Source organism: Xiphophorus hellerii, chromosome 5 (genome assembly GCF_003331165.1).
Source record: "Xiphophorus hellerii strain 12219 chromosome 5, Xiphophorus_hellerii-4.1, whole genome shotgun sequence".
Classification (NCBI taxonomy): Eukaryota; Metazoa; Chordata; class Actinopteri; order Cyprinodontiformes; family Poeciliidae; genus Xiphophorus; species Xiphophorus hellerii.
Genome location: NC_045676.1, coordinates 30724145 through 30737474, shown reverse-complemented (window position 1 = coordinate 30737474; position 13330 = coordinate 30724145). Strand labels below are relative to the sequence as shown.

General features: G+C 40.7%; 1 protein-coding gene and 1 long non-coding RNA gene across 3 annotated transcripts in view; one reads left to right on the top strand and one right to left on the bottom strand.

Annotated features, from left to right (window-relative positions):
• The first annotated feature begins 54 nt into the window (after window positions 1-54).
• The window catches only part of LOC116720795 (oxysterol-binding protein 1-like), a 13976-nt gene continuing 700 nt past the window's right edge, over window positions 55-13330 (top strand). Inside the window, exons 1-17 of one of the 2 annotated variants that reach the window (XM_032564220.1) lie at window positions 55-174; window positions 1071-1250; window positions 1786-1994; window positions 2079-2241; window positions 2346-2457; window positions 2537-2735; window positions 3428-3542; window positions 3635-3692; window positions 3799-3966; window positions 4069-4314; window positions 4432-4552; window positions 5014-5117; window positions 5200-5295; window positions 7833-8017; window positions 8131-8360; window positions 8567-8614; window positions 9988-10026. In XM_032564220.1, coding sequence (XP_032420111.1) covers window positions 1108-1250; window positions 1786-1994; window positions 2079-2241; window positions 2346-2457; window positions 2537-2735; window positions 3428-3542; window positions 3635-3692; window positions 3799-3966; window positions 4069-4314; window positions 4432-4552; window positions 5014-5117; window positions 5200-5295; window positions 7833-8017; window positions 8131-8360; window positions 8567-8614; window positions 9988-10026 — 2236 coding nt within the window. In that variant the 5' untranslated portion in view covers window positions 55-174; window positions 1071-1107. The remainder of the gene's footprint in view (window positions 175-1070; window positions 1251-1785; window positions 1995-2078; window positions 2242-2345; window positions 2458-2536; window positions 2736-3427; window positions 3543-3634; window positions 3693-3798; window positions 3967-4068; window positions 4315-4431; window positions 4553-5013; window positions 5118-5199; window positions 5296-7832; window positions 8018-8130; window positions 8361-8566; window positions 8615-9987; window positions 10027-13330) is intronic. The other variant, XM_032564221.1, reaches the window with a different exon arrangement.
• The window catches only part of LOC116720799 (uncharacterized), a 13122-nt gene continuing 12076 nt past the window's right edge, over window positions 12285-13330 (bottom strand). The window contains exon 3 of the long non-coding RNA XR_004339461.1: window positions 12285-12388. This is a non-coding gene — a long non-coding RNA (uncharacterized LOC116720799). The remainder of the gene's footprint in view (window positions 12389-13330) is intronic.

Sequence of the window (13330 nt, the reverse complement as noted above, 5' to 3'; positions counted from 1 at the left end):
CACGGTTTTTCTTTTTTCTTTTTTTTTCATAGCGAGTCTTCAGCGGAACTAATAAGAACGATTAAAGAGGTTGGCCGGACACCGTTCCGGTGCACAACGCGTTGCTAAGTATTTAGCACAGCTAGCGCTCCTGCTCCTTCGTCCTGTCTTCTTACAGGAGATGCTCGCGGACAGGTGAGACCCAGAGATGGTTGACCTAGTTCTGAAAATGGGATAAAAACCTTGAGTGAAGCTGCTCAGTTCGTATAGTTAGCTTCTCGGGCGCGCCAGGCTTAAACTCGTTTTCGTCTGGTTTAGCTTGCTGCGAGCTTAAAGGCAGCCAGAGTTTAAGTAGCTTTGAAGTGAAGAGCTCTGGCGTCTGTTTCACATGTAACTTACCCCCGCGGTATCCACACGGTGATCATTTGGTCCTGGAATGTCGTCTTTAGGAACAGCTGTACGTCTTCTGTTGTGGGAACTGAGTACAGCTATAGATTGGTAATGATACAACTAAAATAGAAACTGTACAGTAATGTCAAATATACAAGGTAAGAACCACACACTAAAACAGCAGCAGATGCAGAGTATGCAAAATGTAAATTTGTGCATATTTTTGAAGAGGTAGTAAAATGATGCAGGCTTTTCAGAATTTAGTTTGAAGTTCAAGTCTAAAAACTGTAGCATATGTTTGTATTCACTCCCCTTTTTATTTAATACTTTTAAATAAAAGCCAGTGTGACTAATTTCTTTGTAAATGATGGATCTTCCACTTGGCAAATAGGCCCAATCCTCTTTCAGATATTATAGATGTGTATTGCAGGACAAATATGAGTTGTTTTGGTTGTTCTGTAGTCTTTAAATTTGATTCTGATCTCCCTCATCAGAGCTTTAATGTTGAATCTCCCAGTAAAATAAAATATTTGATCTCTCTTGTTTTGTTTAGAAGTTGTGCCATTCTGTTCAATTTTAGATGCATTCTATAACTGGCCTGGGCTGTGTGTGCATCTCATTTCTACAAAAGAAAACAAAAACAATAAAGATAATGTTCTGCAGTTATTTGGACATGTTTAATATGTGTTGTCACACTCCAGGATTTAAACTCGCTGAGTGAAATCACAAGTAGTTGTGATGTCGGAGTCCAAACCCCCCACTCCTACCACCCCGACCCCTGGAGACATGTACAAGGGATGGCTCTTCAAATGGACTAATTACATAAAAGGTTACCAGAGACGATGGTTTGTTCTCAGCAACGGATTACTGTCTTACTACAGGTGAGCAGTACAGATTTAAATGTACAATAATGTATAAAACTGGTAAGACTTTCCAGTAAAAATCAGACTTTTTTTCAACTTATTACAAAAGCTTGGTTATAAAAAGACAAATACTTATTGTTGTCCTTAACATTTTCCTTTGGAAAATAATTATTTTGGTAATAACTTTATCTTGATTAGAAATAAAAAGTTTCCATATGCATCTAAATTTGAACTAAATTTGTATCATTCTTAACTGCATTTGGGGGGCCGCGCAAAATCAGTCCAAGGGCCACTTTATTTATATGCATGCATGCATATAAATAAAGTTGAGTGGAAGGTGTATAAATGCAGGTAAATTAAGATTATATTCAAACAAAACTTACACTGTTATTTTAAGAGGAAGAACTCCAAAAAACTATGTTAAAAATTGCATCTCCTTTTTTTTATATGATTTTTTTCCCCTTATTTTTGTTTACACACACATTCATGTTGCAGAAATGTTGTGTGTCTGAACCTGGATGCTTTTGACTCTCCACCGTGGTGCTGTCTCCAGGTGTCAGGCGGAGATGGGTCACACCTGCAGAGGCACCATAAACCTGGCCACCGCCAACATCGCCGTGGAGGACTCTTGCAATTTCGTCATTTCCAACGGGGGAGCGCAGACGTATCACCTGAAGGCCAGCTCCGAAGTCGAGCGCCAGCGATGGATCACCGCGCTGGAACTCGCTAAGGCCAAAGCCGTGCGCATGCAGGACGAATCTGGTGAGACACAGGCCCAATAAAGACAGGAGTCACGATCACTCTCGTTGCGTTCAGAGACGACATGCTGCTTGTGTTTGTCATCAGACGACTCTGCTGATGAGTTCTCTGCAGCGCCCCCTGCCTCCACTCAGGCCAGGGGATCTCATACCTCAGAAGTCCAGTCCACGCTGCGCATCCTGGGCAGCAAGGTGGAGGACCTCACCACCTGCAACGATCTGATTGTTAAACATGGCTCTGCTCTCCAAAGGTTGGTGTCTTCTACGGAGCATTCAGGAGAAACAAAGCTGCAAATGATTTGTTAGCGTTCTTGCTTTATTTATTCATTTTTTTACTGCTTTCGCAAAACATTAGGTCTTTATCAGAGCTGGAGGGGCTCCAGGTTGGACCTGACATGGGGGAAAAGATCCGACAGGTCACAGAAAGGGCCACGCTTTTCCGAATCACCTCCAACGCCATGATCAATGTAAGGTTTAGTCTGTTTAGAGCTACTGAGGCTGCTGCTGAGTTTTTCTTCCTGACATGACGGAGTTTTCTTTCTGCAGGCCTGCAGGGACTTCCTGTCCATCGCCCAGAGCCACAGTAAGCGCTGGCAGAAGGCCTTACAGACCGAGAGGGAGCAGAAGATTCGCCTAGAGGAGACGCTGGAGCAACTAGCCAAACAACACAACCACCTGGAGAGAGCGTTCAGAGGCGCCACCGTTCTGCCAGCTTCCCTCAGCAATCCCAACTTAAGCATTAAAAGTAAAACTCTTGTTTTGGACTTCTCTCTTCTTAGTCTGTTAGCAGAGATCCTACGCAATCTGAATGGCTGGAAACTAAAGGTGCAGAAACAAATCCATTTTATAGAGAATCACAATTCCTAGTCCTGGGAATTCAGAATTGATTCAAAATGCACAAAAACAGATTTTTACATGCATTTAAGTTGCATGTCTTTGCCGCTGCTATGGCTTTCCCCATGTGTGACCACTTCCTCACTTCCATCTCTGTTTGGTACCTGTAAACAAAACATTTCCTGTTCAGATGTGGTTACACAGGAAATAGTTCTGAAGAAAGCAGAAATCTCTCAAACATATTCATTCCAGGTTGGTCCTACTCCCTGTTTCCATATAAAATAGTCCCTTGGTCAGGTAACATTTGACCTACTGGGTACAACTACTCAGTCGTTTGTTAAACATTTTAGATGTAAAGATAAAAGTTGAGTTGCTCCCTTCACCACATTAACTCAGTTAAAATACATTGATGTGTTTATGTCGTCATTTTTGAAACATAGAGATAACAAACCCCAAGTACAGTGGATGATTCTTTTACACTCAATCGGCCAGAAAACTGAAAAGATTGATCTCAGAAGTTTTTTTTTATGGAAAATATTTTGGAAGTATATTTGGAACTGTCCACTCATTCTATTATGTTTTTATTGTCCGTCATGTTTGAAGGCGGTGTTTCAGGAAAGGGCGATGCCAGTGATGAGGACGATGACAATGAGTTCTTCGATGCAATGGAAGACCCAACAGGATTTATTACTGTTCCTGCTGACCCCAAGTACCACAGGTTGATCCTCTTTTTCTGTTTTTCTAAACATGCTGTTCTTCAGTACCTCACTCCGGCGATGCATCATGTCTTCTCTCATCTCTGTTCTTCAGGAGATCTGGCAGCAATATCAGCGGGATAAGCAACGAGACGGGAATGGACGACCAGTCGGTAACGTTCTCGTTTTTATCTTCTGATCTACATAGACTTGATGAGCTAAACGTACACTAACCTTCCAAATGTCCCCCCCCCCTTTTTTTTTTTCTTCCTCGATCAGTATGACGAACTGTCCTTGGTGTCCAATCCTGAGTCTTCGCCGCCTCTTGAGCTGGAGCCGGTCAGACAAAGACGGACTCGTATTCCCGACAAACCCAACTATTACCTTAATTTGTGGAGCATCATGAAGAATTGTATCGGGAAGGAGCTCTCAAAGATACCGATGCCGGTAAGAAATTGATCCGGTAAGAAATCTTGGATCTTTTTTTTTTTTTTTTTTTACCTAAATAAAGTAAACCGAAGCTTTTTCCATGTTGTCTTGCGTTTCCAGGTGAACTTCAACGAGCCGCTGTCGATGCTTCAGCGTCTGTCTGAAGACCTCGAGTACTACGAGCTCTTGGACAAAGCCGCAAAGTGTCAGAGCTCTTTAGAGCAGATGTGCTACGTGGCGGCTTTCACCGTCTCGTCCTACTCCACTACGGTCCACCGCACAGGGAAGCCCTTCAACCCCTTACTGGGGGAAACCTTTGAGCTGGACCGGATTCGAGAGTCCGGTTACCGCTCGCTCTGTGAACAGGTCTGCAAAAAATATATGTACACACCTGAGCTGTTTGCTTGGATTAAGCCGGTTATTGCTTTCAGCTATGAATGAATGAATGATTAAACGTCTTCCTCCTGGCCCCGCCCCTCACAGGTAAGCCACCACCCACCAGCTGCAGCCCACCACGCCTTCTCTGAGAAGGGCTGGACCCTCAGACAGGAAATCACACTGGCCAGCAAGTTCCGGGGAAAATACCTTTCCATTATGCCTCTGGGTAAGTTTTCAGCTTTGTATAGTTGTGGCTTAAAGTGAAACCAACCCCTAAATCAACTACCTGTCTTTATTTTTCTAACCAATAAACTGTCGAAGTATATTATTGGGCTTCTACCTTCATGTTTCTGTGCGAATTTTGACATTTTCGTGCAATTCTTTTAGTTTGGGATTATTTTGTAAAACCGAGTGGGGAGTATCGAGTGTTGCCATGGCGACAAGCGAGCATTGATCGGTATTGTTATTCAGCTTTTTTAAAGTTGTAGTATGTGACTTTTACAAAAATTAGTTGGGTTTTTTTTTTTTCATGATTGTTAAAACTGTCACTATGTCATGACCATATGAGACAAAAAGGTGATTGACAGCTCTAAAACCCTCCTCCTGGCTGTTCTTGTTTTTTATTATTACGGTATTATTTATTTGTTTTTAAGTAGACAAACCTCTGTTCTGGTTATCTGTCACCAGGCTCCATCCAGTGTATGTTTGATAAGAGCAACAATCACTACTCCTGGAAAAAAGTTACGACGACCGTACACAACATAATCGTTGGGAAACTGTGGATTGATCAGGTAGCGGTGGCGGTTGTATGAAATGATCTTTTGTGTAGAAACCCTCAGTGGTTTTTGTATTTGACTCGACTTCCTCCGTCAGTCAGGAGAGATCGATGTGGTGAACCACAAGACGGGAGATCGCTGCCACCTCAAGTTTGCTCCTTACAGCTACTTCTCTAGAGATGTACCCCGGAAGGTGAGCCGGCGTTCTGGTCATGGAGCCTGCTCCTTTGCCTGAAGCATTACTTTCTGTTCTGCTGGATTCAGATTGGAAAACAGCATTTTAAGGTTTTTGCAGACATCTTTTCCAGAGGTTTTAGGTGGAAGATGTACTCAGGCGTGTTTAATATTTCAGAACCTGGAACAGGATTTTGGTAATCTTTCTGTCTTGAATCCGTGTACTACAGTGAAACAAACAACAACAAAAAATCCTTCAAAGGAAAACGTTTTTCAGGTTTTTGAGGTTTAAAATGTTTTTCGTCATTTTCTTACTGACTCTGGTATTTGCATGGTATTCAATGAGCAAACCTATTCTGACAGCAGCAAAGCCAAATTATCAGACGTAGATGTAAAGGATTGGGCACACTGCATTTCACAACATTATATTAAACCCATCTCTCTGTTTTTACATTTGGAAATAAAAATGTGTTTACATTCAATTTACAAACTTAACTCGAGTTAACTCATATAGTCCTTTGCTAGGTCTTGGACCATTTTTTTCTGCTGAAAGGAGAGGAAACTACGACAGCATTTTTGGGGCTTTGTAGGAAGGGGGAAAAAAACAACAAAGGAGTATCTCAGAAAGTTTGAGAATAATCTCAGAAGTATTCTAGCAAAAAAACTTGAAAATGAAAAAAAAAAATTTACTTTGGAAACTCAAAAATGCCCTTCTTTTTTTTCTAAAATCTTTTTAAGATTAATCAAAAAATTTCCTCATTTTTTTTTATTTTTTAGAAATTTCTGGGATTAATCTAAATATTTTCCTTGTCTTTTCAAAAACATTTTGACTTTTTTTTTTTTAGAAAATCTTTCACTTTTGAAGCTCAGAAATCTTTTGAGATTAACCTCAAAATTCCTGAATTTTGGGGAGAAATTTACTCTTTAATTTTTTTCCCCTGTTTACGATGGCCCTAATACACTGCCTGGCCAAAAAAAAAAGTCGCCACCAAAAATATGGTCACACTCTCTAATATTTTGTTGGACCGCCTTTAGCTTTGATTACATCCCGCATTCGCTGTGGCATTGTTTCAATAAGCTTCTGCAGTGTCACAAGATTTATTTCCATCCAGTGTTGCATTGATCTTGTATTGATGATGGGAGAGTCTGACCACTGCGCAAAGCCTTCTCCAGCACATCCCAAAGATTCTCAATGGGGTTAAGGTCTGGACTCTGTGGTGGCCAATCCATGTGTGAAAAAGATGTCTCATGCTCCCTGAACCACTCTTTCACAATGTGAGCCCGATGAATCCTGGCATTGTCATCTTGGAATATGCCCGTTCCATTTGGGAAGACAAAATCCATTGATGGAATAACCTGGTCATTCAGTATATTCAGGTAGTCAACTGACCTCATTCTTTGGGCACACAATGTTGCTGAACCTAGACCTGACCAACTGCAGCAACCCCAGATCATAGCACTGCCCCCACAGGCTTGTACAGTAGGCACTAGGCATGATGGGTGCATCACTTCACCTGCCTCTCTTCTTACCCTGATGCGCCCATCACTCTGGAACAGGGTAAATCTGGACTCATCAGACCACATGACCCTCTTCCATTCCTCCAGAGTCCAATCTTTATGCTCCCTAGCAAACTGAAGCCTTTTTTTCTGGTTAGCCTTACTGATTAGAGGTTTTCTTACGGCTACACAGCTGTTCAATCCCAACCCCTTGAGTTCCCTTCGCATTGTGCGTGTGGAAATGCTTTTGCGTTCACAATTAAACATACTCCTGAGTTCTGCTGTTGTTTTTCTTCGATTTGATTTGACCAAACATTTAAGTAATCGCCGATCACGATCATTCAGGATTTTTTTCCGACCACATTTCTTCCTGGAAGACGATGGTTCCCCACCATCCTTCCAGTTTTTAATGATGCGTTGGACAGTTCTTAACCCAATTCTAGTAGTTTCTGCAATCTCCTTAGATGTTTTCTCTGCTTGATGCATGCCAATGATTTGACCCTTCTTAAACAGACTAACGTCTTTTCCACGACCACAGGATGTGTCTTTTGCCATGGTTGTTTAAGAAATGAGGAGTTACTCATTGCATCAGCTGGGGTTAAATAACTTGTTGCCAGCTGAAAGATAATCGCCTATACAGTACTTATCCAGTAGGAGGCTTGTACCTATTTGCTTAGTTAAATCCAGGTGGCGACTTTTTTTTTGGCCAGGCAGTGTATGCTGTTGTAGGAAGCAGACCCCAGGCTGTGTGCAAAACTCTGGATTAATGTATCAAGTATTAAGAAATATATACCAAACCATGGTCACAGAATCACAATCTTATGGGCCCAGCAGTAGAGTCAAAGACTGTGTGTTGTTGACTCCATGTTGTAAATATTGATGTAAGGGTCCCTGGAGAGCGAGATTCAGCGAGTGTGATTTGTGTCGTTCTGTGGCATCATGGTATAGGATCATCTGAGAAACTTGCTTCTCCCTTTTTTGTTCACCATGTCATACAGTAATAAAAAGCATTTTCCAATACTGCGCGGGATGTGAAATGTGGGTATTTTTCTCTCTTAGGTGACAGGAGTTGTGATGGATAAGGACGGGAAGGCTCATTATGTTCTGTCAGGAACATGGGATGAGAAGATGGAGTTTTCCAGGATCATGCAAAGCAGCAAAGGCGAGAATGGCACTGAGGGCAAACAGAGGACTGTTTACCAAACCCTCAAGCCCAAGGAAATCTGGAGAAAGAACCCTTTACCGTAATTTTTTTCATTGTATCTAATCCTTCTAATATTTAGAGGGAATGTGAAAATTCACAAGGTTCCAGAGTGACGCTTCGTGCTTCAGATCTTGTCTGACGATGTTCTTATAGGGAAGGAGCAGAGAACATGTACTACTTCTCCTCTCTCGCATTGACCCTGAATGAACCTGAGGAGGGCGTGGCGCCGACGGACAGCCGGCGGCGTCCGGACCAGCGCCTGATGGAAGAAGGTCGCTGGGACGAAGCGAACGCAGAGAAGCAACGGCTTGAAGAAAAGCAGCGCTCTACCCGGCGAGAACGGGAAAGAGACTCAGTTAAAGCGATTCCAACGCCTGAGGAAGGTAGGAGCCGATCAGAGAAACTTGTTCATCTGCAGATCTAGCTTCTGTCCATCCAAGTTTTTTCCCCTTCAGTCACCATCCCTAAACCAAGTTCATGTTTGAGGATGCAGCTGGTGTTTGAAATCGCTTCACTCTTCATTTTTGTCTTGCTGATAACATCCTTCCCTACATTTTAACGTCTCTTCATCCATATTTGTTCCATTTAGCTCTTGCACATGAGGGTGGCACCACAGGAAGTGAGGTTTCTGATGGAAGCAAGTATCAATTCATATTTGACTTGGAACAAAGTGCTCTGTGTTGCTTTTTTTAAAGAAATTTCAGTAAATTGTACATTATGTAGACATGCAGATATTTGGAGTTTGTGTCTCAGTTTACTGTCTCAGCAGCAACTCAGTTAAACACTGATGCAAATGTGGATAAATCAGTTGTAAAAATGCTTAGAAATCAATGAAAAAAAAAGTATTTTATTGTTATAGAATCTCATTCCACTGAAAAGTGGGGAACAAAATCACAAAGCCATAATTCTTTATAACCATAATTCCTTTCAAATGAATGTGACTGCAGCATACTTTAAAGGGAAAGTATTACAGTATGTAAAGTCAACTTTTTTGATCTTTACATCATATTATAATGTTACTCCCTCATAAAAAACATTCCTGTTGCTTTGATTCATTTGCGTGAAATTATTCAATCTCCCATGGCAACCATTCAGTTGCAGTCTTCATACGTCCGCCTCAGAGAGCATGTCTCCCCCATTCAGCTCCTTCAGACTAGCCAGCAGCAATTAGCAAACACCTGGTGAAACTGCACATCTTCTGAGCTTGTTATAGGAGCTACTTCTCAGTGAAACCCTGGTGAAAATGTTGTTTAAGGGTTAATGGAGGAGCCATGTTGTGATGACTTCCTGAAGGTGGAGTTTCAGAAGGAGCAGGAGTTTTTAAAGAGACCCTATTGGCACCATGTGCCTGAAAAATACATGATTCTGCCCCTTTAAACTGAGTAACATTTTAATAGTAAGCCCTGCCTTTGCTTTTCTGGGATATGAAACTTATGTTAGTATTAAATTAATTTATGCTTCATAGTAAAACATTATAAATAAAATATTTTGATTTAATAAAGTTAGTTTGAAAGCTACAACTGACATATTTAGAGAACAAAATAATGAAACGGATCAGAAGCCATGTATCTACCAAAGTCTCCAATACTCATGGTGGAAGTGAATTTTTCAACAGATTTGTCCGTGTCGGTTTGAGCCAACTGGAGTGCTTGTTGCCAAAAAGCTCAAACGTTGTCGAAGCAAAAGTTTGAGATTAAGCAACAAACAAACAAACTCTTTCATTTTATAAAACCTTTGTCTGCTGTCACTATCTGCTGTCACTTTCAGACAGACACGGCCGCTAAAATCAAAATTTGATTGCAGAAGTTATTTAATTATATTAAACATGGATCTGTCTTCTAAAACACGTTTAGATGACATTTGTTGTGAACTGGTTCTACATCAATCAACCAGACAGAACACAATCATTAATGCAACTCATGGCACTTCGTTCTTTCTTAAACTACACATCAACATTCTGGTGATTGTTTTATGAACTTATATTTTCTGTTTGTGCTGGGGTTTGCTCAGCTGATGCAGAGGACTCTCCCCCCCTCACGCCTGTTGCATGCAAGTATCCCCCTACGTTTTCACCCTCTGTTGTATTTATTTAACGAAAATATAAATATCATGTATAAGCTGTAGGAAAATCATCCTTTTAATCTTGTTTTTTCCTTCAGCCCCTTATGGACAATCTGTCCCTCTATACTCAAGCAAGTATTCAGATAAAATCATAATGTAGTAAAAACTAGACATGCTTGGAGCCCAATTTTGTGGGGGGGGGGTTCGATCCAATCCCAGTTTCTGAATTTTTATAAATATCTGCTGAAACTGATAGTTTCTGATCCAGAACGCCTTAGGCTTAATATTTAATTTTCATTTTGGACACTAAATAAGCACTTCGGGGGTGCTGTAGACTCCAGAAGGCTTCTGCTTTATACTCTGAGTGTTTATTTGAGTGTACAATGGGCTGAAAAGCCTCTTGATCTACAACAAAACTACTTTGTGATTGTGTAATTTAATTCTGCCAACCGTCAATCAATCAATCAAATTTTATTTGTATAGCACATTTCAGCAGCAAGGCATTTCAAAGTGCTTTACATCATATCAAACACAGAAACACAATGCAATGTGGTCATCAGTTACTCATGAGCAGAGACAGCGCTGCACTGTGTGCGTACATGAGGAATAAACTTCTGTTTTATTAAGCCATTTACTGTGAAAATAAAGTAATTAAATTAAATAAAGTCAAGAACCTATGATGGTGATATTTTATGGTGTACTTTGCCTTAAACTTAGACTTATTGCTGAAAAGTTGCTTTATAAATACAACTTCATCTTCACATGTTTTGTAAGTGCTTAATGGAATTACAAACACATTTCTGTTTGCTTTTTACAGTTTCTTTTTTTAAATCTGTGTCAGTTCCTGGGATTTTGGTTAATAACTAATTATCACTGGGGGTGTATCGATTTATCGGCCCTTAATTTTGGGAGATCTGCAATCAGCCGATACTTGCATATAAAACCGATCTTAACCACTGACCTTGACCAGTGATGTCAGCCAGGCTCTGAAAAACAGTCACTGTCACCTTGTGCTCTGCGTAACAGAGGATTGACTGACGAGGCTGATTTGTTGTGAGCTGATGCTACATTAATCAACCATATGGAATAGAATATGGCTGACGTGACATTTTGAACAGGTCACGTCCAAACGTCGGCGGTTAACAACAGTCACACCCACTGTTGCCAACTTTGGAACATCCTGCATTTCCATTACAAAGTTGAGCAAAACTTTGTCAATATTCTGCTAATGTCGGAGAAAACCAAATGCGCAATTGGAGTGTTTTCATTAAATAAGAAATGCAATTAAAACCTAAAGTCAATAACTTTGTTCACGCGATACATTTATATTACTAAAACGGCATCATCGTCCTACCACCTTCTGTCGTCTTCTTCATCATTTCCCCCAGTAGTAACATCTGGTTGTTGATCACGTGACTCGCGTAATGCGAGTCATGTGATTAACGCTTTTTGTTGTGATCAACAAAAAGTGTTTCCACTGCAGTTGACTGCAAAATACACTAATTTCATAACCACCCCATCCTGGGGCAAAAACTTTTTATTGAAAGATTGTTTTTTTTTTTTCTTTGTGTTTTTTTTTTTTATTTGGCATGTTTCCATTAAACATGTTTATTTTTGTATTTCTGATTTGTGCAATTTTAAGGTAAATGGAAATGCAGCTTATGTTACTATTAGCAACTTTTAAGATGGAAAAAAAATGGTATTGGCCAAAATTGGAATTAACAGGCCAGGCTTTTTAATGATCGGTGATCAGCCCATAAAACTGCTATTGGTGCACTGCAAATTATCACCTGCATGTGGTGCTATCGCTGACTTTTACAAACCTCAAATTTGAAGAAAAAAATATCAGCATGGCTAAAGCAGTGCAAAGCTAAGAACCACTATGTATGCTCTGTGTTATCTTTGACACTTCATCTTCTTCTCTGTCAATAATTTCAACTTATATTTGAGGTTTAATGAAAGCTGAGTGAACACAAGACAGATGTTTGGCGGGGGTGAAATGAAAGCAGCAGGGAAAGCCAGAGTTGGCATGCGCAAATCTCTAATAAACTAATAATAATCTCATATCTCTGTAGTCTGTATACTGATGTTGTTTTTTTAAGTCTTGATTATGGTAGCCATTTAAATATTTCTTTTTTTCTCAACGAAAGCTACTTTGGAGTTTGGGCAGTGGGTGCAAACAGAATATGTCTGAGTGGCAGGACTTTAGTGTTTGTATAAAACACATAAAAAAACAACAATCTTGTATTTGTTTTCTTGTCACAAAAAGGAAAGTGATTCTCCACCTCTGTGTATACATTTACTACCAATCTAGAATAAAATGCCTCTGCTTAAATACAATATGACAGAGCTTAAGCTTCCAGAGTAAAATCACCTCCAACAATACAGAACCACGGCGTCTGGATCAGTGACCTCCAGGAAGGGTACCGGCTCGGATACAGAAATGGGATCCAATCGGCCCTCTAGCTCTAGTGAACGAACCAACACCTGTAGGGTTGTAGTAAACTCTGGATTAGAAAACCCTGCACAATATTAAGCAATCGCTTCATTTCCTCTTTCCGACTCGCTCTCCCTCTCTCAGCGGAAGGCAAAGAACATCCTTTTAGAGCCCTGGCCAAAAGCAAGTAACACGTGCCCTGTTCTCTGTTGTAACCTGTGTCATAGAGCCAGATGTAGATCAGCTGTGATTGGCTGTAGAATTTTGCTCCATAGGCTGAGATGTACAAGCTCGGTGCAACAGTCGTCTATCTGCTGGCGTCTGATCGAACCTTGGCTGCTTCCACTGACTCCTCATTCATTTTCCTTCTGCTTTGTTTTAAACGAAGTTCATCCAAAACAGAGCATTATTATGACCATCTGAACTAAATTGAAGTTGCAGTATGTAACGTTTATTAAAAAAAACAAGCATGTTTCTTGCATATTTATTAAAACTGCTTCCATGTGGTGACAGAAGAATATGAGACAGATAATCCATGAAAAGATCAATCTGCTCCACCTCCTCCCGGAGCTGCTAATGCTGTCTGAAGAAAAGCACTGCTACCAACCAAAAACAATCAGAGACAGCAGGAGGGTCTTGGTGCTGCCAATCATCTCATGTACACGCTGCTAACTGTGCTAATGGTGGAGAAATGATTTACCGTTACAGGAAAATGTTTATCTGCTGTCATTGGTGGCTATGCTAAGTAGCCTGAGCATTCATGATGGGTAGTGCTAGCTGCAACGAAAGGGTGCGGCAGCAAAAGCAGCGGCACACGGAGAAGTGATTGATGGCGCTAAAACCCTTCTCCTGACT